Genomic DNA, 27,049 nt, shown 5'->3' with positions numbered 1-27,049 from the left:
TATAAGGTTACCCCTCAGCCTCCAACCCTTCAGGGAAAATAGCCCCAGCCCGTTCAGCCTCTCCCTGTAGCTCAAATCCTCCAACCCTGGCAACATTCTTGTAAATCTTTTCTGAACCCTTTCAAGTTTCACAACATCCTTCCTATAGCAGGAAGACTCTAAAAGTGGCTTCACCAATGTCCTGTACAGCCACAACATGACTTCTCAACACCTATACTTAATGCACTGACCAATAAAGGCAAGCATACCAAACGCCTTCCTTATCCTATCTACCTGCAACTCTACTTTCGAGGGACTGTGAACCTGTATTCCAAGGTCTCTTTGTTCAACAGTACTCCCCAGGACATTATGATTAAATGTATATGGCCTCCTTTTTTTGTGTATAAGACATACCTGAAAATTTTCCACATTGTTAGATAGATGCTAGTGTTGTAGCTGTACTGCAACAGCTTGGTTATGGTTGTGGCAAGTTCTGGAAAACACTTTTTCACTACTATTGCCAAAATGTTGTCAGGGCACATAGTCTTCGTAATCTCCAGTGACTGCAATCATAATTTGATATGACAAGGAGTGAATGAATTTTGTGACCACTGGTATGTATGTCACTGGAGATCTCTGGAGGAGGCTGAGATGCATCATCCACTTGGCATTTCTAGCTGAAAATTGTTGCGAGTGCTTTAATTGTTGCGAGTGTTGTCTTAGTACTGATGTGTTGAAGTTGGAGTTATTTGTAGAGCTACCTCCACTTGTGAATTCTTCAATTGTCCTCCATCATTCATAATTGGATGAGGCAAGACTGCAGAGCTTAGATCTGATCTTTTAACTACAGAATCATTTAGTTCTGTCATTTGCTGCTTATGCTGTTTTGGCATGCAAGTAGTCCTCATGGGTAGCTTCACCAGCTTGACACCACATTTTTAGGTAGGCCTGGTGCTTCCCCTGGCATGACATCCTGCACTCATCATTGAACCAGGATTAATCCTGTAATTTGATACTTATGGTAAAGTGGTTGATATGCTGCATTAAGGTTACAGATTCTATAGGAGCTTGATTCTCTTTCTGCTGATGGCCGACAGTGCCTCATAAATGCCCGATCTTGATTTGCTAGATCTGTTCAAAGTCTGGGATAATAATAGGTTGTTTCCACCCATGTTTGACCTTATGTCATGAAACTTCATGGTATCTAGAACCAGTGTTGAGGACTTCTGGGTAACTCTATCCCAACTGTATCTCACTGTGCCGCCACCTCTGATGGGTCTGCCTGCCTGTGGGCCATGATCTATAGAGGGATAGTGATGGTGGTATCTGGGACACTTATTAAGGAATGATTCTGTGAATATGGCTGTGTCAGGGTGTTGCATGACTAGTACATGAGACAGTTCTCCCAATTTTGGCACTAGACTTCCAGATGTTACTAAGGAGGACTTCTCAGGCTCAACATGGCTGTTTCTTGCCATTGTCATTTCCACTGCCTCAAACACTTGCCGGGTAGTCTGTTTGATTTCATTTCTTCTTTGAGACTTTCTGATGATTGTTACAACTGAGTGGCTAGCTAGTCCATTTCAGAGGGCAAATATGAATCAACCACATCCTGTGAATCTGGCATCATGTAGACTAGGCCAGGGCATTTTCTTCCCTAAAGGACATTAGAGAATCAGATGAGTTTTTTTCTAACACTGATTTCATGGTCATCATTAGACTTTGAACTCCAGCATCTGTCATAGCAAGCTTTTAAGTTGGCTTCCAAAAACATTAGCTGGATTAATAGCCCAGCCATAATGCCACTAGGCCTCCCCACCCCACCCAATGGTCTTACGGTTCCTTACAATATTTGGGTGGGAAATTGATTATGGAAAACAAAGACATGGAAGATACTTTGAACAAATAATTTGTATCCACCTTAACTGTGGAAAAAGTTAAACGTATCCAAAGATTAACATTAGAGGCAAAGGAGATGGAGGGAATAACTTTAAACAATGATCATCCCTAATTTTATCTCTACGTGAAAAGAGTCCATGTTCAAGTCCCCTTCTAGAATACACATCTTGTTCTATACAATTTGTATCTAGCATTTAATATTTTTGCCTCCAGTAGAGTAAAGCTAAATTTGTGTTATGCCTGTTCAAAGAAAATGTTAATAAGGTCCTGCACCTGAACTGAAAACAGCATTGCTATTCTATAACATTTAATATGTTGATCTCTTTCCAGCCAATTAATTTTTCTGAGAGAAAGTTGACAATTTTAAACTCTGAACACTGTTTCTTCATTGGCAATTTTCCTACCTAAGTACAACTTACCATGTCATCTACTATAATATGTTGCAAAATACATAAATTAGTTTCTAAAGAAATGAGATTCTTATTGAAATAATGATCAGTAAATTTTGATATCTGTATAGTCGGTGTGAATATCTAAGAACTTAACCCCTTCAAAAGACAGTTGGGTATTACACGTCCGTTACTTACACAAAATTACCAAACTTCCAGTGTTGCGTCAGACTTTGTGTAGTGTAACCCAGTTTTTCCTGAAAGTTGAATACTGTCATGTTTTAGGGACATAGTTTTTAAAATTTGAATACGGTTAGTGATATCACCAGTGGATTTCTCTTATAAAACTAAGTATTATATACAGATGTGCATGTGTACATATAGTTTTGATTAATATTTAAATGCTTGGCACCTGAAGTGTGAAACTTTAGATAGGCATTTACAGAGAATAACCAAACTTATTATTTTTTTTGTCCCTCTTTTATTTTGAACTGGTTTTTATAAATTCTCATTTTCCTTATGATGAACTAGATTTTCCCACAACAATTTGTATCATTTGGACCAGAACAATCAACGAATAAGTAAAAATTGAACCAAAGTATGCTGATGAATTTTGTTTTATAGGTCCTTAATACAAGAGTTCCCAAATAAGAATGTTGTGGGCAGCCATCTATGGAACATTGTATTAGTCATGAATCAGTTAGAATGGTATTCAGAATTGATTGCCATCAATGACTATGTTTTTCAGTCAACTAAATATCCTATGATTAAATAATAAAATAGCTCTTGTAGGGAAGTATGGAGGCTTTAAAACAACATAGTGCAACATTTCGATGTAGGGAAAAGATTATGGGATGTAACAATAGTAAATAACATTTATAATATCATTTACAATGTTATTTCATTGAAGTTACTGCAAATTTTACTGAATCTTCATGCAAGGGAAAATTGGTCATTTTCTGCAGATGTCTAGGTATTTTGAGGATATTCATCTTCCTGTGAAATCAGTGCCAATTTCACAAAAAAAGTGAAAGTAGTAGTATGTCCTGATAGTAACTGTGAACTCTTATAATATTATAGTACCCCTTAAGGCAACCATCATTTGAATGAACATTGTTTGCTTAAATATCTTTGATTTAGTCACCATAAAAAGTCACAGCTTCACCTTACCATCAAATATAATGCTGCTCCTTCATGCTAAGATGCCTAACCTCCTTCCAAGTTCAATGATGCAGATAGATTGAAGAAAGTTGGTGTGGCTTTCTTGAATAAAAGAAGCTTGATACAAATACTCTAGAACCAATGAGGGTCCTTGATAAGGTTCGAGATTGAGTAAGTAGGGGAAACTGTACCCACTGGTGGAAGAATCAAGAACAAGAGGGCACAGATTAATGAAGAAACAGTGGAGACAGACATTTATTCATACAGCAAACGGTTAAGATCCAAAATGTACAGCTTTGAGAGTATGGTCGAGGCTGGTTCAACAAAGGAATGCAAGAAGGATTAGATTAGTATCTGAAGTGAAAGAATGTGTATGGAGAAGGCTAGTTTAAATATGAGAAGACAAATGGTGACAGTTGTGGGACTCAAAATGATGTAACATGAGTTGCACTTATTGTTGTAAATCCATCACATTGTTAGCGATGTTAAAATTGTTATAATGTTTTGCTTTTCCCCTGAACAGGAAAATACCAGTATGGCAACATCTGCTGATAAAAGCCACAGTACCATGTGGGCACGATTTCACAGTGAATCATCAAATAAGGTTGTAAAACTGCTGAGAAAAAGTAAAAGTATGGATACATTGCTGGAAACCTCAAATTGGACACTGAAGGATATCCCAGAATATGATACAGTTGGGACCTTACTCCCTACATCTTTACCAACGGTACCACTTACAAAATGGGAAGCTCTGCTTCATCAGCATGGGGAAGACATTTTCTCATATCCCAAAAGGAACTCCACTACCAGTAGGAGCTGCCCATCACTTCTGTGCAGGCCAGAATCTGCTGCAGACTTTACAGTACACTGTGTTGTCCAGTCACGCAGTGCAGGTTAGATTCTATCCCTTGCAATGAGAGTTTAGAATTACTGAGAAGCTAAAAAACCTAAATATTGTCAGATGCGCCACAAATAGAGAACAATTTGTGCATTACATGCAAGTTAAACACATTTATGTACTTCTGCATATAGATTAATATAACACTTCAAATAAAATATTGGAAGTTGTCTTGAAAAAAAGTATTGCGTTCAGTTTTGGTCACCTTGTTATAGAAAGGATATTATTAAACTGAAAAGAGTACAGAAGGAATTTTCAAGGATGCTGCCTGCACTCAATGGTCTGAGTTACAGGGAGAGGTTGGACAAGCTAGGACATTTTTCTTTAGAGCTTAGGAGACTGAAGGGCAACCTTTTAGAGGTGTATAAGATCATGAGAGGCATGGAAAGGATGAATGCACTCAATCTTTTTCCCAGAGTTGGGGAATCAAAGACTAGAGGGCATCAGTTTGAGGTTAGAGGGGAAACAATAAAAGGAAACCTGAGGGACACCGTGGATGATATGCATGTGGAATGAGCTGCCAATGGAAGTGGTTGAGACAGGTGCATTAGCAACATTTAAAAGGCATTTGGATAAATACATGGATAGGAAAGGATTAGAAGGATCTGGACGAAGTGCAGGAAATTGGGGTTAGCATGGATGATCATTTTGGATGGCATGGATCAGTTTGGGCCAAAGGTCCTGTTTTATACTGTAGGATTCTATGACTCTAACGACTCTATGACACTTGGCCCAACTAGTTCACGCTGACCCTTTGATGAGTAACCCACCCAGACCCATTCCCCTACCCTATATTTACTCCTGATTAATGCACCTAACCTACACATCCCTGAACTCTATGGGCAACTTAGCATGGCCAATTCATCTAACCTGCACATCTTTGGATTGTGGGAGGAAACCGGAACATCTGGAGGAAACCCACACAGACACGGGGAGAATGTGCAACTCTGCACAGACAGTCGCCTGAGGCTGGAATCGAACCTGCCTCCCTACCGCTGTCAGGCAGCAGTGCTAACCATTGAGCTGCAGATTGGCAAATCCGTATTCTTTCAAAGTACATAAATTTGCATTTCAAAAATTGAACAATATGTAATAATTTTTCAGCTAATTTGTCAGGGTGGGCCAGAAGTCTTAGAGTATCCATTAAGTGTCCATTTATTGTGTTCTGCAGATCAGACCATGATAATGTTGATTCCATCTCAGCGCCAGTTTAATCTTTTAGCTTTTGGTATGTGTGCCTTGCTTGATAGTGTGTTTAGCCTCCTAAACAAACAGACTAACTTAAGACAGAATAAAAATTGAAACAACTGCCAATACTGTAAATCAGAAACAAAAACAGAAGTTGCTGGAAAAGCTCAGCAGGTCTGGCAGCATCTGTGAAGAGAAATCAAAGTTAAAATTTCAGGTCCAGTGACCCTTCCTTGGAACTGATGGTAGCAAGGATAATGTCAGTTTATGTGCAGAAGATAGGGTGGTTGAGAAGGGGCTAAGGAGTAAATGATACATAAATATAGAGCCTAAAGAGGGAGAAAAACTGTTGGACAGACAAAGGAGACAATAACAATCTGGCTCGGAGGGTGAATAGCTGTTAATGGAGACTGTAAGTGGCTAACAGTAGGTAATGTGTAATGGCAGGCTGTGATAACAAAACCTGGTAATTTGTGTGGTAGGGAGCTAGGATGTGGAGGAGTTCATTTTATTCAAATTATCGAATTTGATGTCAAGTCCGGAGGTTTGCAGGGTCCCCAAGTGGAAAATGAGATGTTATTCCTCCAGCTTGCGCTGAGCTTTACTGGAGCACTGCAGCAAACTTGAGACAGGGTGTAGGGAGTGAGGGAAGAGTGGACCAGTGTGTCTCGGAGGGAACAGTCCCTACAGAAGGCAGAGAAGGGGAGGTGGGGAATATGTGTCTGGTGGTGGCATCTTGCTGGAGGTGGTGGATACAGCAGCTGATGATTTCCTAGATGTGGATACTGATTGGATCATAGGTAAGGACAAGGGGAACCCTATTGTTCTTGCAGGAGGGAAAAGAGGGGCTGAGGGCAGAAGTGCAGGAGATGGGTCAGACCCAGTTGAGGGCCCTGTCAACAACAGTGCTAGGGAATCCACGGTTGAGGAAGAGGGTGGACATTTTGGAGGCTCCCTGGGGCCTCATATGTGACAGAGACGGAGGAACTGGGAACGTGGTGCGAGGATGTGTAGTCCAAGTAGCTGTAGAAGTCAGTGGATTTATTGTGGATACTGGTATCCTGTCTATTCCCAGAAATGGAATCAGAGATGTCAAGGAACGGAAAGGAGGAGTCAGAAATAGAGCAGGTGAAAGTGAGAGCGAGGTGGAAATTGGAAGCAACATTGATTAAATTGTCCAATTCCAGATGAGAGAGGGAAACCGCACTAATGATATCATCTCTATTGCATATATTCCTATGAAGCCAATTTCAACAAGGGAGCCTCTGAAATGTCCACCTTCTTCCTCAGTGGAAGATTCCCCAACACCGTTGTCGGCCCTCAACCAGGTTCAACCCATCTCCCGGACTTGCATCCACTCTCCGTTTTCCCTCCCACAACAGTGATAAGGTTCCCCTTACCCTTACCTACCATCCCACCAGCATCCACATTCAGAAGATCATCAGCCGCCATTTCCGTCACCTCCAGCGAGATGCCACCTCCAGACACATATTCCCTTCCCCTCCCTTGTCTGCCCTGCGCAGGGACCCTGGTCTACTTATCCTTCACTCTCAACATTCCCTGCCACAGCCCCATGGCACCTTCCCCAGCAACCGCTGAAGATGTAACACTTCCCCATTTACCTCCCTGCTCTTCAGTCTCCAAGGGTCCAAACATACCTTCCAGGTGAAGCAGCACTTCACAATCTAGTCTACTGCACTCACTACTCACAATGTAGCCTCTTCTCCTTTGGGGAAATGTAGCATAGACGGGGTGACTGCATCGCAGAACATCTACATTCTGCCTGCAAAAAAGACCCTGAGCTTCCAGCTGCCTGCCACTTTAACGTACCACCCCATTCCCAAGCTACCATCTTCATCTCAGGCTTGTTGCAGTGCTCCAGCGAAGCTCAGTGCAAGCTGGCAGAACAACACTTCATTTTCTGCTTGCGGACCCTGCAGCCCTCTGGACTCAATAATTTTAGAGCTTGAACTCCCCTATGGTCTAGCCCTCTACCACTCACACACCATGCCTTATGATCACATAGTCTGCCATTACACACGACCTGTTGTTAACCTGTAATCGTCTCCATTAACAGCTATTCACCCTCCCAGCTAAATCGTTATCGACTCTTTTGTCTGTCCAACAGTTCGTCTCTTGAGCTCTATCCCCACCTATCGTTTACCCCTTACCCTCTCGCCCCAGCCTAACTTCTGCATATGAACTGACATTTTCCAAACCACCATCGGTTCTGAGGAAGAGTCACTGGACCTGAAATGTTAACTTTGATTTCTCTTCACAGGTACTGTCAGAGCTGCTGAACTTTTCCAGCAACTTCTGTTTTTGTAACTTACGACAGAGATTTATTCATGCTAATGTTTCTTTCTGTTGAGTGCATTAAAATTTGCATATGACTTTAAATCTGCAAACTGCTTTAAGAAGATAATATTGGAAATACACCCATGCAATTTAACCTATTATTTGTATTTCATAGGCATTCCAAGTATTTCCATTCAAGCTGACAATGTTTCTAGTGAGGAAACAAATCGGTAAGTAGAATCTGTTCCATTGCTAATTTGAGATGGAAAATGCATTTTCTTGTCGCATGTCATTAACTCAAGAAGGACTGAGAATTATAAATGATTACAATAATATGAAACCCGTAAATGAGTAGTATTTTTCTTTCCCTTTGTCTCTATGTTTAGTTTTCATTCCATAACTGTTCTTAATAATAAGAATATGCATCAATTTGTTTTCAAGATATATCTGTCAAAGCTGGTTAGCAACAATTGATAGGAATCCAAATACAAAGAGAGCAGTCATGAGCTTTGTTAATACTGTAGGACAATGCCAGGTTTTGATGGAATTGGATTGGGTGTATTCAGGTTTGGCAGTAGTGAGTTTGGTGGAATGCAAAGTTCATTTCATGTTTAATGCCAGAATATAGACATTGCTAAAAGCCTGCATTTATTACCAATCCCGAAGTGCTTTAAGAAGGATTGCCTTTTTAAACCAGTATTGTAAATTTGATTAAAGTATTCCCGGATATTCTCATCCACTATTCAGTGTGGAGTTAAAGAGTTTATTCTTAAATAATGCAGGAACAGCAACATCCCAACAAGCTGGGATGGTCTTTAACTCAGAGGTGATGATGCTGGTATACATCTCCTGCGCTTGTCTTTCCTCATGGCAAAAGTCCCGTGATTGGATATGCTGCTGAAAACACCATGACAACCTGCACAGTGCAGACATAGTGCACCAAATTGACAACTGAATGTTTAAACTGCTGGGTAAGAGCATGTGTGACAATCTGTGGATGGCAGAGACCTGATATTTGCCATATGAGGCTGAATGTGTACAAAACAAGGCCACGTGTCAGTTTCAGGCAGTTTTGTGATGGGAGCTTTAGTGAGTGTTCTCTTGCAATTTTCGAACTGGTCACCTCATTAATTACACGCCACAGCACCGATGTCACACTAGCTTGCGCTTACCAGCAGCAGAAGCACTGCCAATACTCTCTCTAATGTCTTTTTGATGCACAGTGATTTCCGCTGGGCATGTGCAGAACCTTGGAGTTGGCATGCAGCTTAGAAGGATCACTGCTCGCTACAGCCAGAACCTTGCAAGATTCCTGCCATCAACGCCTTAGTTCAAATCCAGCTGTATACCAGTTCAAATGCTACAATCCAGGAATTGCCTTTGACAGTTGCAGTTTATCAAGAGTTGTCCCAGAGATGGCCAACTGAGATGAAACCCCTAATTTCCTAACAAAGACTAGATGGATTGGGGTAGTTGAGTAGAAGATCATCCTCTTCCCTCAGGATCAACGAAGGAGACCATGGTAGCAGATCTTGTCGGTATGTTGCACCAGGTAGGTGCAGTGTCCATGGTCTAGTGGAATGCCCAAAAATGCAGGAACAAAGACCTTTTACAGTCCAGAAACGTAAGCACCACCATCTTCTCTCTGTTACCCCATACTCATTCTAACTCTGCTGCTGCATACATCTCCCACCAAGGCTCTGAGCCAAGTACTCATTATTACTTGCAACATCTCTCTGTAACTATAATCTATGCTATTTCTCCAAACTCCTCAGTCACTCCCTGAGGACATCTCACCATATTTCCTCCACCTACACAAGCACTAATACTAGACGGCATGATGGCTCAGTGCTGCCTTGCAGCGCCAGGGACCTGGGTTCGATTCCAGCCTCGGGCGACTCTGTGTGGAGTTTGCACATTCTCCCCATGTCTGTGTGGGTATCCTCCGGGTGCTCCAATTTCCTCTTATAATCCAAAAGATGCGCAGGTTAGGTGAATTAGCCATGCTAAATTGCCTATGGTGTTCAGGGATGTGCAGGTTAGGTGTATTAGTCAGGGGTAAATATAGGATAATAAGGTAGGGGAATGGGTCTGGGTGAGTTACTCTTTGGAGGAACGTGTAGACCTGTTGGGCCGAGAGGCCTGTTTCCACACAAGGAATTCAATAATAGCTGTGCCAGCTGCTTTGACTTTACTCAGTTCCTCACAGTTCTTTCCAAGGGAGCACCAGAAAGCCTGTATCCTGCACTCTCCATCAGCTCAAGCACTGATAAGTCAGAGAGTAATTTAGCTAGATCAACTTGAGAACACATCCTGGTGAGCGCTTCAAAGGCATGCCTCATGGCTGGCCAAGTAAGAAATGCTCCATGTCTCTTTGATTTGGAGGACAGCTGGAGACCACATAGCCGCTCAGCCACAGGGAAAAGGAGACCTCATGATCTCAGCCATTAGCATCAAAATGCTCAAGCTGAAAAAGGAACAGCAGGCAGATTTGTTGAAGAAATTCAAGAAACAATCAAAGTTTGGAAAAGACCATTATGCCATCTCTGCTGTGTTGGCTCCAGCATACATGTGTCTGGCTGCCATGGACAGTTTGGTGGTTGCCATGGAGAGTCTGATCCTCTGTCTCCCAGATGTGCACACAGTCATGTACTTCGTTGCTGTAGCCATTGGTGCTCAGCACCAACATCAAGGCACCAGGCAGTCATCCACACTTTGAATCACAGGCTACCTATCCTCCACTAAAAAGTGCCCTCTCAGCACACTCCAGAGGTGTCCTGCCCCTCCAGTTCCACCCTGCCTGTAATTCAAATCCTGCAGAAGTGCAATCTGAGAAAGGAGAACTTGCAACTGACCAGGGCACTTTGCATATGCTTGGGCTGTCTAGCCACAGAAGTCCCCAAGGTCACCCACTCAAAACTCCAAAGTCAACAGGCTCCATTATAGTCAAACAGAAAGTGCTGGAAAACTCACCAGATCTGGCAGCATCGAAAGAGAGGGAAGCAAATATAACGTTTTGAGTCCAACGACACTTCAGAACTGAAAATTGATGGGCAAGTGTGGCAGATGGGGTTGGGAGGTTGTAGAGAATGGACTACTGGAGCTAGTGCCCAGAGAAAGAGGAAGAAAAAGGATAAGTGAACAGAGATTGCAGGTGGTAAACCAATAGAGAGAGAAATGCTCAGAAGGTATCAATGAGAAATATAAATGGTAGAAAATGTACAACAGGAGTTTGGGTTTGGAGAAGGTACTGAACAAGGAAGAGGCACTCACATTCTGAAATTGTCAAACTCAGTGTCCTGATGATTGAAGGGTACCTAGGTGGAAAATATGATGTTATTCCTCTCGCTTACACTGAGCCTCATAGAAGCATTGCAGTAGGCCTGAGACAAATGTTGACATGGGAACATGGTGGTGTGTCAAAATGGCAGGCAACTGGAAGCTTTTTTTACGGACAGAACATAGGTGTTCCACAAGCAGTCACTCAGTTTCCATCTGATTTCCCCAGGCTTCGTTAAAGTGCAGACTCTGTCTATCCCTGTGAGTCCTGGTACGGCACCTAGATCTAGTGGGAGGAAAAAGGCACATAATACACTGGTGAAACTTCATTGTAAGTCAATTATGACATTGGCAAATCGTGGGAACCATGGTTTATTAAGGAAGTTGAATCTCTTGTCAAGAGGAAGAAGAAGGCTTATGTTAGGATGAGATGTGATGGCTTAGTTACAGTGCTTGAGAGTTACAAGTCAGTCAGAAAGGACTTAATGAGAGATGTAAGAGCCAGGAGGGGACATAAGAAGTTGTTGACGTATAGAGTCATAGAGATGTACAGCATGGAAACAGACCCTTCGGTCTAACCTGTCCATGCCTACCAGATATCCCAACCCAATCTAGTCCCACCTGCCAGCACCCGGCCCATATCCCTCCAAACCCTTCCTATTCATATACCCATCCAAATGCCTCTTAAATGTTGCAATTGTACCAGCCTCCACCACATCCTCTGGCAGCTCATTCCATACACGCACCGCCCTCTGCATGAATAAGTTGCCCCTTAGGTCTCTTTTATATCTTTCCCCTCTCACCCTAAACTTATGCCCTGCAGATCTGGACTCCCCGACCCCAGGGAAAAGACTTTGCCTATTTATCCTATCCATGCCCCTCAATTTTGTAAAGGGTCAATGAAAGCCCTAAGGCTTTCTATAGGTATATCAGGAATAAAAGAATGATTGGAGTAAGATTAGGGCCAATCAGGGATAGTAGTGGGAAGTTGTATGTGGAGTCATAGGAGATAGGGGAAGTGCGAAATGAATACTTTTTGTCACTATTCACACTTGAGAAAGACAGTGTTGTCGGGGAGAATACTAGGATATAGGCTACTAGACGAGATGGGATTGATGTTCACAAGGAGGAGATGTTAGCAATTCTGGAGAGTGTGAAAATAGATAAGACCCCTGGGCCAGATGAGATTTATCCTAGGATTCTCTGGGAAACCAGGAGGGAGATTGCTGAGCCTTTGGCTTTGATCTTTATGTCATCATTGTCTACAGGAGTAGTGCCAGAAGATTGGCGGATAGCAAATGTTGTTCCCTTGTTCAAGAAGAGGAGTAGAGGCAACCCTGGTAATTATAGAACAATGAGCCTTACTTCGGTTGTGGCTAAAGTGTTGGAAAGGGTTTTAAGAGATAGGATTTATAATTATCTAGAAAGGAATAAGTTGATTAGGGATAATCAACATAGTTTTGTGAAGGATAGGTCATGCCTCACAAACCTTATTGAGTTCTTTGAGAAGGTGACCAAACAGGTGGATAAGAGTAAAATATTTGATGTGGTATATATGGATTTCAGTAAGGCGTTTGATAAGTTTTCCCATGGTAGGCTATTGCACAAAATATGGAGGCATGGGATTGAGGGTGATTTAGTGGTTTGGATCAGAAATTGGCTCGCTGAAAGAAGACAGAGAGTGGTGGTTGATGGGAAATGTTCATCCTGGAGTTCAGTTACTCGTGGTATACTGCAAAGATCTGTATCGGGTCCACTGCTGTTTGTCATTTTTATAACTGACCTGTATGAGGGCATAGAAGGATAGGTTAGTAAATTTGCGGATGACACTAAGGTCGGTAGAGTTGTGGGATAGTGCCGAAGGATGTTGTATGTTATAGCGAGACGTGGATAAGCTGCAGATGGCAAATTGATTTTAATGCGGAAAAGCATGAGGTGACTCACTTTGGAAGGAGTAACAGGAATGCATAGTACTGGGCTAATGGTAAGATTCTTGGTGGTGTAGATGGGCAGAGAGATCTCGGTATCCAGGTGCGTAGATCCTTGAAAGTTGCCATCCAGGTTGATAGAGTTGTTAAGAAGGCATGCGGTGTGTTAGTGTTTATTGGTAGAGGGATTGAGTTTCGGAACCATGAGGTCATGCTGCAGCTGTACAAAACTCTAGTGTGACCGCATTTAGAGTATTGTGTACAGTCTGGTCACCGCGTTATAAGAAGGATGTGGAAGCTTTGGAAAGGGTTCAAAGGAGATTTACTAGGATGTTACCTAGTACGGAGGGAAGGTCTTATGAGGAAAGGCTGAGGGACTGGAGGCTGTTTTCATTAGAGAGAAGAAGGTTGAGAGGTGATTTAATTGAGACATATAAGATAATCAGAGGGTTAGTTAGGTTGGATAGTGAGCCTTTTTCCTCGGGTGGTGATGGCTAGCACGAGGGGGCATAGTTTTAAATTGAGGGGTAATAGATACAGGACAGATGTCAAAGGTTTAGGGTGTAGCTTTGCTCACTGAGCTGTAGGTTTGATATCCAGACGTTTCATTACCTGGCTAGGTAACATCATCAGTGGCGACCTCCAAGTAAAGCGAAGCTGTTGTCTCCTGCTTTCTATTTATATCTTTCTCCTGGATGGGGTTCCTGGGGTTTGTGGTGATGTCATTTCCTGTTTGTTTTCTGGGGGGTTGATAGATGGTATCTAGATCTATGTGTTTGTTTATGGCGTTGTGGTTGGAGTGCCAGGCCTCTAGGAATTCTCTGGCATGTCTTTGCTTAGCCTGTCCCAGGATAGATGTGTTGTCCAGTCGAAATGGTGGTTTTTTTTCCTCGGTGTGTAGGGCTACGAGGGAGAGAGGGTCGTGTCTTTTTGTGGCTAGCTGGTGTTCGTGTATCCTGGTGGCTAACTTTCTTCCTGTTTATCCTACGTAGTGTTTGTGGCAGTCCTTGCATGGAATTTTGTAGATGATGTTGATTTTGTCCATGGGTTGTACTGGGTCTACAACATCAAGGGCCGAAGAATCTGTACTACAATGTAATGTTCTTTGTTCTATATTCGCTTCAGCAATAGCTGCGTCAGTGGCTATCAGTTACTGCAGCTACAAGGGTAAAAATAGTGAAGCTAGTTATCCTAAATGCCAAATTATATTCTGATAATATCTGAAGAATATTCTTTATGTAGTGCTGGTAGTAATATTATGATAATTGATTGAAGGAATATCAGATGTTTTGAAGATGTTGTAACCTTAACTTTTGTTAAACAACAGCAAAAGCGAAGTGCGAACAAACTGGTAATCTGCATAATTTGGATTAGCCAGGACATGCTGGCCTCAAAACATTCCGTCAGTGAAAACTGATTTCACACAACTCAGTTTAATTTGAAGTGGTTGCCAAAGAGATCTTACCTTGTTTGCTACAATTGATGCTGCTACACTGTAGGATAGTTCTGCTGATGGATGCTCTTATTTTCCTGTGGTGGCATGTATGGCAGAATCAGGCAACAAGTAAGCAAGGCAACACGGAATCCCATGTTGTCACCCACCCATTCAACTGGGCCTGCAGGACTCTGCCCACAAAGCAGGGTGCTTTTTCTGGGGCAAACATCAGCAACTCTACAGCACAACTCTGATTAATGGTACTTGTCCAGTTACATATTGGGCATTTAAAGATGCAGGAACACAATGCATGCCAGTGATTTCCGGGATATCTAAAGTGTAGCGGGTTGTTCCAGGAACGTTGTATCGCAAGATGGGGAGGAAATTGACTTGTGTGATACTATATGGGTGTGGTAATCATTAATTGGGCAAGTTTGGTCAGCTATGCCAAGAAAACTTTCTATTCAACTAACCCTCCAAAAATCTCAATGCAACTTGAAGTTAGCCAGCAAAGAGTGAGATTCAGTATCTGCCTTGGTTCAAACTTGGACAAATGAGCTGAACACCAATGAAGTGGTCAGACTGACTGCCTTTGACACCAGTTAAGGCACATTTGACCGAGTAGAGCATCAAGAAGCTCTAGCAAAACTAAGAGATCAGTGCAAATTTGAGAGAAAATTGACTGCTGTTTGGACCATAAGACACTGCAGTATGGGAGCAGAATTAGGCCATTTAGCACATTGAGTCAGTTTGCCATTTGATCATAACTGATATGTTTCTCAATCCCTATTCTGTTGCCTTCTCCCTGTGAGCCTTGATCCCTTTACTAGCCATATAAATACTATGACTTGCAGAACAACTTAGAGGCTAGGCATTCTTCAATGAGTAACTCACACCCTGACTTCCTTTCCACCATCCTCAAGACACAAGTCAGGAATGTGATAGCATTCTCTGAATTTGTTTGGCGACTGCAGCTTCAGCAACAGTCAGGAAGCTTGATACTGTCAAAGCAGCTTGCTTGATTGATGTCACATCTACAAAACATTCTTCCTCCACTGACACATAGCAGTTTACCATTTACAAGATGCAATGCAGAAATTCACCAAGAGTTCTTAGACAATGCCTTCCAAACCCATTATCACTACCATCTAGAAGGAAAAGGGTAGAGAAAAGGGATCGCTATCAACCACAAGTTCCCTTCCAAGCCACTCACCATCTCCTAACTTGGATATATGTCACTGTTTTGTCTGGGTTGCTGAGTCCACACCTTGGAACTCCCTCCCGAACAGCTATGTGGGTATAGCGACAGTAAATGAACTACAGGACTTCAAGACAGCTACTTACGACCTCCTTCTCAAGACCAATTTGAGTTGGTTAATAAATGCTGACACACACATCCATAAATGAATAAATAAAAGGACCCAACTGATATCTGTGCAGCTGCCTTAATAGCTTACTGCTACTTCACTGACTGGTTGTATTGGAACCACAGGATTAACTGTGGCCCACACCACAAGTGTAAGGCTGTGGAATCATGACCCTGATTGTTGTTGATTTTGGGGGGTTTGTAATCAGAGTTACCTAATGTAGACAGTGTGTAATGTAAGCAATGTGTAAGTCTCAGTAAAACAGAGAAGGCAGCATCCTGCTTTCTTGCCAAAGTGATAGCAAACTCTTCCTTGAATCTTCCTCAGCCTTTTCTGGTCCGTCATCCATCTGGCGAAAACATCTCCCTGACAAGGACTGCAGAGATGACAGCTACCATCTGCCTCTGAGTACTTGTTGATATACCCAATTTCTAGAGATTGGTAGCAAATGCTGTGCCAATCAATTGTCTGAAATGTTTTTGACCAATGACCATGGGGCAGGTAACTGTTGTCACCTTGCCCGCCTCCCTTTTGAAGATTAGTTTTTGTTCCTTCCTGGGAAAAAGACTTCTTATTTTCCCAGGCTTTGCATTTATAATCAGAGTAATGTGGTACCCAATAGATCTTTTCCTTTGCAGGCAGATATTTACTACTGTAGTGCAGTTAACTGAGGTCTCATTCCACACAGGCGATACAAAATATGGAATATTAAAGTAATTTAAAGGGACCCCAATTTTCCAACATTAGCTCAAGTTCCCAACTATGTTCAGTGCTCTAAACTGGTATCAATTAATGCTCTTGACAGAGTGCTGGATCCCCTGACTGATGATGGTACCCCCTTAAACTGAGGACGACTCCCCTTAGACGTTAGACATTGATTATGTTTTGAAGCATATTCGCTGATGACATGAACTGCAGGTGTCGATATAGTAATAATACCATATGAAAACATGCCCATCCTTTGACTGCTCATTGCTGTGCTAAGAGGCAAGACAAGACGAAAGTAATGTGAACCAGTAAGTTCTGAATAATGGAGCAATGCACATAAAGGCACGGCAGGAATGGTCTGAGCATTGAAGTAAGCAGGAGGTGAGTGAATGCGAAGAAAATCAGCTGAAATCCCTGAGGTGTCGCCTGTTCCTGTTGTTATGAAGATGTAGGGGTACTGTAATTTTAAGAGAGTTGAAAAGCTAGCAGAACTACCTGATACCACGCCAAGTGTTCTGAACAAGGTAACAATGTAACATTTAGTCGAATAGCTAGTTTAGCTGGGTTGCCTGGATACAAAAACAAATTCAAATTCGACAAATCAGTTTATATTATGCCCCAAGATATCAAACTCCAATCAAGTTTGAATTTGATATTTTGACAATACTAAAACCAATGAAATGATCTGATATATTGGGGTATAAATATCAGACATTTTTAAACAGTTAGGCAGAGCAGCAAAGAGAACTGCCAAGCACCAACAACTATAGAGAGACTGCTTGCAGAATATCTGCTCTCTTAAAGGTACCTTTATCTATCAACAACCTGTGAAACAGAATCTCTAAGAAGAAGAAAAGAAGACAGAGGAAAATCTACAGAGGATACTCGGCAAGCTGACTGGTTTTGAAACATGGTTATATTTTTTGTAAATCGTAATCAGGATTTTTATCGGACCAGTATTGTAGAGGGGGAGATAAAAGATAGGTTTAGAGAAAGGAGTTGTAAATAGTTGTTAGTTAATATTCTCTGTTAGACCTAAGAATAAAGTTCTTAAATTTTTTTGTACTTTAAATAGTGACTTTGGGATAGCTCCTTGCCTCTTGAATTTTCACATTTCAGCACGGGATGAATCTATGCTGTATTGCTGGTTTAAATTAGCAGAGGGTTCACCCCGTGTCGTAACAACTTGGGGGCTCATACATTTAGTATGTCTTCTTAAGTTTATTAAATAAATTATCATTTCAACATTTAAAGCTCCAACATATATAACCAGCAGAATCTGTCACTTTTGTTTGATTACCAAAAATTGACTTTGTGAAAATAGACAATAGATGCAGGAGTAGGCCATTCAGCCCTTCGAGCCTGCACCGCCATTCAATATGATCATGGCTGATCATTCCCAATCAGTATCCTGTTCCAGCCTTATCTCCATAACCCTTGACTCCACTATCTTTAAGAGCTCTATCCAATTCTTTCTTAAATGAATCCAGAGACTGGGCCTCCACTGCCCTCTGGGGCAGAGCATTCCACACAGCCACCACTCTCTGGGTGAAGTAGTTTCTCCTCATCTCTGTCCTAAATGGTCTACCCCGTATTTTTAAGTTGTGTCCTCTGGTTTGGCACTCCCCCTTCAGCGGAAATATGTTTCCTCCTGCCAGAGTGTCCAATCCTTTCATAATCCTATACGTTTCAATCAGATCCCCTCTCAGTCTTCTAAACTCAAGGGTATACAAGCCCAGTCGCTTTAGTCTTTCCGTGTAATGCAATCCTGCCATTCCAGGAATTGACCTCGTGAACCTACGCTGCACTCCCTCAATAGCCAGAATGTCTTTCCTCAAATTTGGAGACCAGAACTGTACACAGTACTCCGGGTGTGGTCTCACCAGGGCCCTGTACAGCTGCAGAAGCACCTCTTTGCATCTATACTCAATTCCTCTTGTTATGAAGGCCAGCATGCTATTAGCCTTCTTCACGACCTGCTGTACCTGCATGCTTGCCTTCATTGACTGGTGGACAAAAACACCCAGATCTCTCTGAACAGCCCCTTTACCTAATTTGATACCATTGAGGTAGTAATCTGCCTTCCTGTTCTTGCCACCAAAGTGGATAACCAGACATTTATCCACATTAAACTGCATCTGCCATGCATCTGCCCACTCACCTAACTTGTCCAGGTCACCCTGTAATCTCCTAACATCCTCATCACATTTCACCCTACCACCCAGCTTTGTATCATCAGCAAATTTGCTAATGTTATTGCTGATAGCATCTTCTATATCATTTACATATATTGTAAAAAGCTGCGGTCCCAGCACGGATCCCTGCGGTACCCCACTGGTCACTGCCTGCCATTCCGAAATGGAGCCATTAATCACTACCCTTTGTTTCCTATTAGCCAACCAATTCTCTATCCAATCTAGTACTTTGCCCCCAATACCGTGCGCCCTAATTTTACTCACTAACCTCTTGTGTGGGACTTTATCAAAAGCTTTCTGAAAGTCCAGGTACACTACATCCACTGGATCTCCCTCGTCCATCTTCCGAGTTACATCCTCAAAAAATTCAAGAAGATTAGTCAAGCATGATTTCCCCTTCATAAATCCATGCTGACTCTGTCTTATCCTGTTACTATTATCCAGATGTGCCGTAATTTCATCCTTTATAATAGACTCCAGCATCTTTCCCACCACTGAGGTCAGACTAACTGGTCTATAATTTCCTGCTTTCTCCCGCCCACCCTTCTTAAAAAGTGGCACAACATTAGCCGCCCTCCAATCCTCAGGAACCGACCCCGATTCTATTGAACTCTGGAAAATAATCACCAGCGCATCCACGATTTCCCGAGCCACCTCCTTCAGTACCCTGGGATGCAGGCCATCAGGTCCTGGAGACTTATCAACCTTCAGACCTAACAGTCTCTCCAACACCAAATCCTGGCAAATATAAATTCCCTTAAGTTCAGGTCCTTCAGCCACTGTTACCTCAGGGATAATTGCTTGTGTCTTCCCCAGTGAACACAGATCTGAAGTACCCATTTAATTCCTCTGCCATTTCTTTGTTCCCAGTAATATATTCCCCTGTTTCTGTCTTCAAGGGCCCAATTTTTGTCCTAACCATTTTTTTGCCTTGGACATACCTAAAAAAGCTTTTACTATCCTCCTTTATATTCTTGGCCAGTTTACCTTCGTACCTCCTTTTTTCTCTGCATATTTCCTTCTTACTAATCCTCTTACTAAATCTTTGCTCTGGAACAGTAACTCCAGGCAGCATACCAATTCAGATTGAATATGTTGCACCCTAATCAGAGTTTTGGCATAAGAATGTTTTTAACACTGCATGAACCAGAAAAATAACCAATGTCATCAAAGAAATCAAGCTCCTCATACATTTCTGACATGTTTTTAGTCTTTCATAATGCACCACATTTATCAAAATTATTTTTAAAATCAGAAATGTTGTCCTATTAACAAGATAGGAAGTAATGCTATTTGGTCTCCTGCATTTCTATAATTGGATCTGCTGCATCTTTAGTATAGTGCTTGGTGTAGAAGTTATATGTCTTCTACATTTCAGATTTGGTGATGAAGAGGAGGGCCATTCTCTGCAAACCACCAGATATACAGAAGATAACAGTAAAACACAAGTGGATGTAAATCAGAAAGATGAATTCTTCTGTTGGGCTTTGGAACGGTAATGGCATATTTCTGCAAATGTATGGGTGTGGATGCTCTCACTATTTCATCAGAACTTAAATATTGGACTGTTTTGGCTATAATGACACTATTGCTGCATAAATATCCACTTTGTGGTGAATAAGTTCGAGTATTTTAAATTAATTACTTGAAGTATAAGTAACTTACAAATAAAAAGTTAAGCCTTGTAAAGCAAAACTGTAAACACAGGTTTTATTGTATCAGAACTGAACTTTTTAAAAATTTAATTACTTCTCTAGTGGTTCAGTAAGTATATTTGTGGTCCACCTTTGAGCTACTTAGAATATAAAAATCCATTTTTTATTAGTTATTCTGAGTTCATTTGAAAGACAATTAAAGCATTTCAGCTGGAATATCTGGAGTAAAAACAGGAAAACTAATCATTATTCTTCTCCAGATTGTAATAACTTAGAACCAGTAATCACATGGTAAATCATACGGCCTGACCTTGGGTGAAGAAAGGAATCAGCAATTGAGATGGCACAAGCTGTCACATTGGTCTGAATTTCCACTTCACAGTCAATAATTGAGAAAATTTCCAACTTCACAAACTCAGTTCAGGAGAAAGTGCTCCAGATGGTCTGATTTTTATTCCAGGAGGACAGGTGTTAATAGGAGTCAAGCCCACCCCATCCTTGAAACAGTTCTGATGCAACCACTGTGTTCAGCACTTTTATGGAAAAGTATATTAAAAAAAACACTCACATCCTTCCACCAAACCCTCATCACCTCTCTTAGCCCTTATATCTCTGTGTCTACTCACAGAATCCATACATTTTTGGAGCAAAAGTTCTGAAATTACACTACATTTTGTGCAAAAAGGAGATTTCTGATTTAGTTTTTAGGTAGTCTAGTCCTAATTTTAAGAATGTCTCCTTGTTTTTGATCTCCTATCAGAGGAAATATTTTCTCAATATTACCCTTTTTTACTTTGTATAAACTTTGATCAGATTTCCTCTCACACTCTGTCCTCAAGGGAAGTAATAATCAAGGGAGTTAAGCAACCATTCTTTATCATTTAAACTTTTAAGTGTAATATAATTCTGGTGAACCTGTGCTACACTCACCTCAAGGCCAGTATATCCTTCCTGAACTGCAGTTTTCAAAACAGAATGCAAAACTGGATGAATAGTTGCTTAGACAAGGGTTGCGTGTTCCTGTGTTGGTTTCAGTACAGTTGCGAGGAGAGAGAAAAATTGTATCAGAGAATTAACAAGCAACTAGAGCAGGTCTGTGTGTTATTGCAGTTTGGTCTATAATTTATGAACGACTTAAAATTTGTTAATAGCCAGAAATAGTTTAAATTTATATATATATAAATATTTCTATTTCTAGAGCTGAAAGTTCAAATATTAAAGATCAAATCTTTGAAGAATTTGCAATGGAAGAAAAGGAAGGTTTGATTTTGGAAAATGACTACTTGAGCCCACCAATGACTGTTAATCAACCGGTGAGAAGATTTTTTTCTGTCACTTACACCCACCAGTCAACCAATGCACCCCCACCCCAATGCTCATCACTCACAATATTCTTTCTCCCAACTGGACTGTGGTGTTGCCTTATATGCATAGGGTATAGAACACAGAAGCTGGGCATTTGGCCCAAGTAACCCTTGACATAATTATGCTTCACTCAAACCTTCTCTCATCTGTCCTCATCTAAATCCTTCAGTGTAATCCATTACTCCCTTCAAACTCATATGCTTGTCTCCATGTTATTGTATCTGTAGAGTGTGTTGTACCTCAACTTCCAAAATACATTTCACGGAGTTCTACATGAAACATTATTAAATTCAAAACTGCAAGCCTAATAACGAGTTGAAGATTAGGAAACAGTGTATATTCATTAGAGGACTGGATCAGTGAGAGGGGAAAATACTATATAAGATGTTTAAGAGCTCAATACATTGATTGTTCCTAATTTTCATAAATGACTAATTCAGAAACTCAGTACACAGTGGTGAAGTTTGCCAATGATGCCAATCTAACTGGACCAGTACAATATTAATGTATAAATAAATGCAAGGAGCCAAGTCCACAAAGGATTATAAGTATCTCTTTCCATATTAGAGAGACATGTGGCCTCATATAGTTTAAGGATAATCACTCCATCAGCATGCATTGAGGTGGATAGGCAGGCCTTCCTGAGCTTCCACAGACAGTCCAGGAAGTAATATTACGAGGCAACTGATAAATGATAGAATGGGTTGCTCAAAATGTTTAAGCAGACAGAACAATGACGGATGAGTTTATTACAAACCCACGAAGATGAATAATAGATGGGCCTATATACTTCATGACTACTCTCATCAGATCGCACCATGAACACGGCATCCAGTTCTGGTTGCTAAGAAACAAGAAAAGTTCTTGCACTGAAGTCTGCAAAAATGAACCGCAAAACTCATTTCCAATGTAATGAGCATTAATTATTGAAAAAGCTTGCAGGAACTCTGATTGTAGGTTCAAGAAACGAAGTTAAGAAATAACTTTGTACAGCCTCATGCCATACTAAGAGTAAAGAAAATGTTAACCCAGGCTTTTTTTTGAAATAGAGTAAGGGATACAGACTAGTAAAGAAAATATCTTAGAATAGAAATTGAAAACTGCTATTTCGGACAAAGAATTATCAAATGTGGAATAAGCTTCCATCAAGAGCGAAGATTGCATTAACCCCTGCGACACATCACCCAGTAGATCTATACCAAATAATTGATTGCTATCTCAATCATGCTGCCCCACGCAGGCACAACCGTGAACAGTAGAATAAAAGATGCAGTTGACCATGTGAATCCTGATACCAAATTTAATTATTTTTTATGACACTAACTGGTTAAAAAAGAACAAAATCAGGTTTAACTACTTTGATTTATTAATCCAAATGAGATTAAGTTGCTTCAGTTCTTTTGTAATTATTGTACAGTTTTGAAGATGACATTTAGTTTGATTGGAAAAGGAATTACAGCTAGAAATAGGACCATGCTGTACTATAATTGGGATGTAGGACAAGGTTCAATGTTCTCTTTCCTCTTCTGAAGTTTTTACAAGTCACAAATTATCTCTGAGAAATTAAATTCAAGAAAGGTCAGAAGAACCTTTCTTAGTTATGTTACTGGATACTAAATATATAAATGGTAAATGATGCTATTTCTACAAATCAGGTGAATCAAAGACCTAAAGGAGGAGCTGAAGATTTGAAGGAAACTATGGCAAGTGTTTGCATCGTCTGTAATTATTATATTTCTTCGATCAAAATCTCACAAAATTATTGAATATGATAAAATGTTACATACAACATTCAGCTGAAAGAGAAACAATGCGCCACTGGTTTTTGAAACAAGAAAGAGTTTGCTAAGAAAACTAATTTATGTTTATCATCTGAACCAAAATGTGTTTTTGTGAACTTCAGTTTAAATGGGCAAGGATGAAAGAAGTGAAAAAAAAAGCCTTAGCAGCTTTACGTTTCCCAAATCCAAGATTGCAGCGTTTATAAAATCAATGGGACCTTGCATGCGCAGATTATTGGTCAGTCAAAATAAAGCTGCTGAGTCAAGTTTTTTTATGAGAGAAAGTCTCCTTAGGTCATATCAATGAATTTACAAAAGAATAGTTAGAAAACACATCAGATCTATCAATGACCATTCTAAGTTAACAATTGTGCTAGTTAAAATTCTGATTTTCTCTATTTCTAATATAGAAATAATTCGAAAAAACGAATGTGTTTTATGAGAAAGTTGTTTTTACTTACAGGCAGGGAAAAGCATCATCCATTCAGAGTATTTTGACAATAAGGAAAAGGTTGGAAAGGAGATTTACTAGAGCTTTCTGAAAATATGATGATTTTCTTTAAGTTGTGTGAGTTATTCATAGTTTGCCAGCTTTGAAATTCTGTTCTTTTGTGTAGACAGTATTCGTGGTCACTTCGACTGTGAATTGTGTAGCACCATGCAAGTGGATATAGAAATGCAGTAATGTGCATCTGTCAGCTGCAGGAGACTGTGAACTGTCATACAATATTGTTATAATTACTGAAGATAACTTTATATGCAATGATTATAGTTTCCCATCCTAATTTGAAATGATATTTATTCTGGTGAGGTTGCCTGCCTTAACTACCATCTTTTTGGTTTGGAAGGTTTGAGCTTCTCTAACCTTCAGAATTTGTCCCACTTAGATTCACAGTGAATCTTTTTCCTGTTTTGAACTCTGCAGTACATTATTTAGTGGCTGTGTCCTCTTGCTTTTAAATTTTTTTAGCTTTCAGAAACTAAAATGAACGTAACGTGTATCTGAATGTGAGGTATATTGTGGACAGTCAATAATGTGACCTTGCTGAAAGGTTTTTGGATGATGCTCAGATGCAGTATCCTCTTTGGTCTATTAACATGCATCTATCATTACCTAACCTAGACTGAAAAGAGTTCACGTGGAGACTTGGGGCTGAATTTTACCAAACGTTGGCAATGTTGATTTTGTGCCGTTTCATGGGGGTTTCTCTCCATGAGATCTCTCCCACAACTCTCGACTGCTCACCTCTTTATGTATTCATTTCACCTAGGTAATGTTGGTCTCACACCACCTTGCGCTCACTGCATGACCTAGGAGAAAGTGAGGACTACAGATGCTGGAGATCAGAGTCTAAAAGTGTGGCACTAGAAAAGTACAGCAGGTCAGACAGCATCCAAGGAGCAGAAAAATCAATGTTTCCTTGTGAAGGGCTTATGTTTGAAATGTCGATTCTCCTGCTCCTTGGATTCTCCCTGACCTGTTGTGCTTTTCCAGTGCCATACTTTTAGACTCTGATCTCCAGCATCTGCAGTCCTCACTTTCTCCTAGACCATGTTTTGACCAGGACATTCCCTGGCCATTATCATATTTAAAGCCCATCTATGTATCACTCATGAATAGCTTTCATATTACATGTGCAAAGATCTGCAGGTTAGGTGGATTGGCAATGCCAAATTGCCCTGTAAGTGTCCAGGGATGTGTAGGTTAGGTGGCTTAGTAATGGTAGATGTGAGGTTATAGGTATTTTCATTTATAGCACATGCACCTGGGGGCAGCTAGTTAAGCTGGCAAAACTTACTGATGTGGTTCTATGAGGAAAGGAGATAAATGTCACATATTGTATCGGTAACAGTCTTGATACATTTGTAGGTTGAGGATTGAGAGATCTCACACAGATCCCAGTGGAAGCACAGTTACATAGAAGTTTAGCACAGCTATCTCCTTGATGGCCACTGAGATAGGATGGCCACCCCATCACTTCAGGTCACAACTCATGCTCCAGCAGGTGACACAGTTTTGTGACAGTATCCTGAGAAATCCTCAGTGTATGGCAGCAATTGGATCTTACTCATCTGGGGGAAATGGCATCTAGGATAATCGACTCTGAGCCTCCTGTACATCCTCCACACCTCAGAGGTCCTTCAGCTGCAACTACTTCATAGGGAGAGAGCTTCTGGAGGTTGCAGCTGGGCCTGAGCTTCCTGATGTATTTGTCTGCACTTTTGTTGCACCACAGCTTCAGTGATGATAACCCTGCTATGGCTGGATCCATTGGAGCTTGTTCTGATAATCCTACTTGAGGAACAACAGAAACAGGACAGGTGCTTAGTAATGAGAGCAGTCAATATTCGTATCACACACTAGTGATCGTTTAATATAGGTCTCAATGCTGTGGAGAGAGTTTGAATTTAGATATACTACCAGCTGATTAGAGTAGCACTTGAATTCAGACCTCACGGCAGCAAATATTTAGCTGATTTATGAGTGTGAAAACTGGAAAGGTAAGGAAAGAATGAAACAGTGAATGTAGAAATTAACTCCAGCTCATTGAATGAAATGCGCAACAACATCACCCTGCTTCCTTATTATAAAAATTTGTGCATGCATTTGGGAATTTTAAATTTGATTAACTCTGGATTAAATAACTTGCCTCAATATAGTGGCAACCATTAAAATATCAAGTTATTATAAAAACTTAACTAATTCCCCAATATCCTTCAGGAAAGGAAATCTACTGTCCTTTACCCCGTTTGGCCTCCACATTCTCTGACATGCCATTTGAAGTGGTCTAGTAAATCACTCAGTTGTATCAGAACTGCTGCAATAGACTTCAACACGCAATAGACTTCTTCTTCTCCAGGGCAAATAGGATTGGGCAATAAAGAATTGGGCTTGTTGGGGGTTGGTTAACTCAACTGTATGACTGATTTGAAATGCAGGGACACCAACAGTGTGTGTTCACTTCCTAGCGAGGGTTACCATGAAGGAGTCTCTCTCAACGTCTCCTCTCACCTGAGACATGTGATCCTCATGTTAAACCACCACCAGTCATTGACCTCTAAGAGAGAGTAGCCCTACGGTGACTTTGCCTTTACTGAGATTGCCAATGATATCCAAATCCTGTGAATGACTCCCCACGTCTTCCTCCGCTACATTGGTGACTGCATTGGCGCCACCTCATGCTCCCGCAAGGAGGTTGAGCAATTCATCAACTTCACCAACACATTCCACCCTGACCTTAAATTTACCTGGACCATCTCTGACACCTCCCTCCCCTTCCTGGACCTCTCCATCTCCATTAATGACGACCGACTTGACACTGAAATTTTTTACAAACCTACCAACTCCCACAGCTACCTGGATTACACCTCTTCCCACCCTACCTCCTGCAAAAATGCCATCCCGTATTCCCAATTCCTCCACCTCCACCGTATCTGCTCCCAGGAGGACCAGTTCCACCACAGAACACACCAGATGGCCTCCTTCTTTAGAGACCGCAATTTCCCTTCCCACGTGGTTAAAG

The 27,049-nt window shown here is 41.1% G+C and overlaps 1 protein-coding gene across 1 annotated transcript in view; it reads left to right on the top strand.

Moving 5' to 3' along the window:
- The window catches only part of LOC140469418 (uncharacterized), a 72,145-nt gene that overhangs the window by 12,054 nt on the left and 33,042 nt on the right, over positions 1-27,049 (top strand). The window contains exons 2-6 of the mRNA XM_072565920.1: positions 3,952-4,321; positions 7,988-8,042; positions 20,103-20,219; positions 21,578-21,692; positions 23,400-23,447. Of these exons, the coding sequence (XP_072422021.1) occupies positions 3,964-4,321; positions 7,988-8,042; positions 20,103-20,219; positions 21,578-21,692; positions 23,400-23,447 (693 nt within the window). The 5' untranslated portion in view covers positions 3,952-3,963. The remainder of the gene's footprint in view (positions 1-3,951; positions 4,322-7,987; positions 8,043-20,102; positions 20,220-21,577; positions 21,693-23,399; positions 23,448-27,049) is intronic.

The sequence above is a fragment of the Chiloscyllium punctatum genome, chromosome 49, assembly GCF_047496795.1.
Source record: "Chiloscyllium punctatum isolate Juve2018m chromosome 49, sChiPun1.3, whole genome shotgun sequence".
Classification (NCBI taxonomy): domain Eukaryota; kingdom Metazoa; phylum Chordata; class Chondrichthyes; order Orectolobiformes; family Hemiscylliidae; genus Chiloscyllium; species Chiloscyllium punctatum.
The sequence above is the reverse complement of the archived record's forward strand: the minus strand, read 5'-3'. Positions and strand labels throughout refer to the sequence as shown.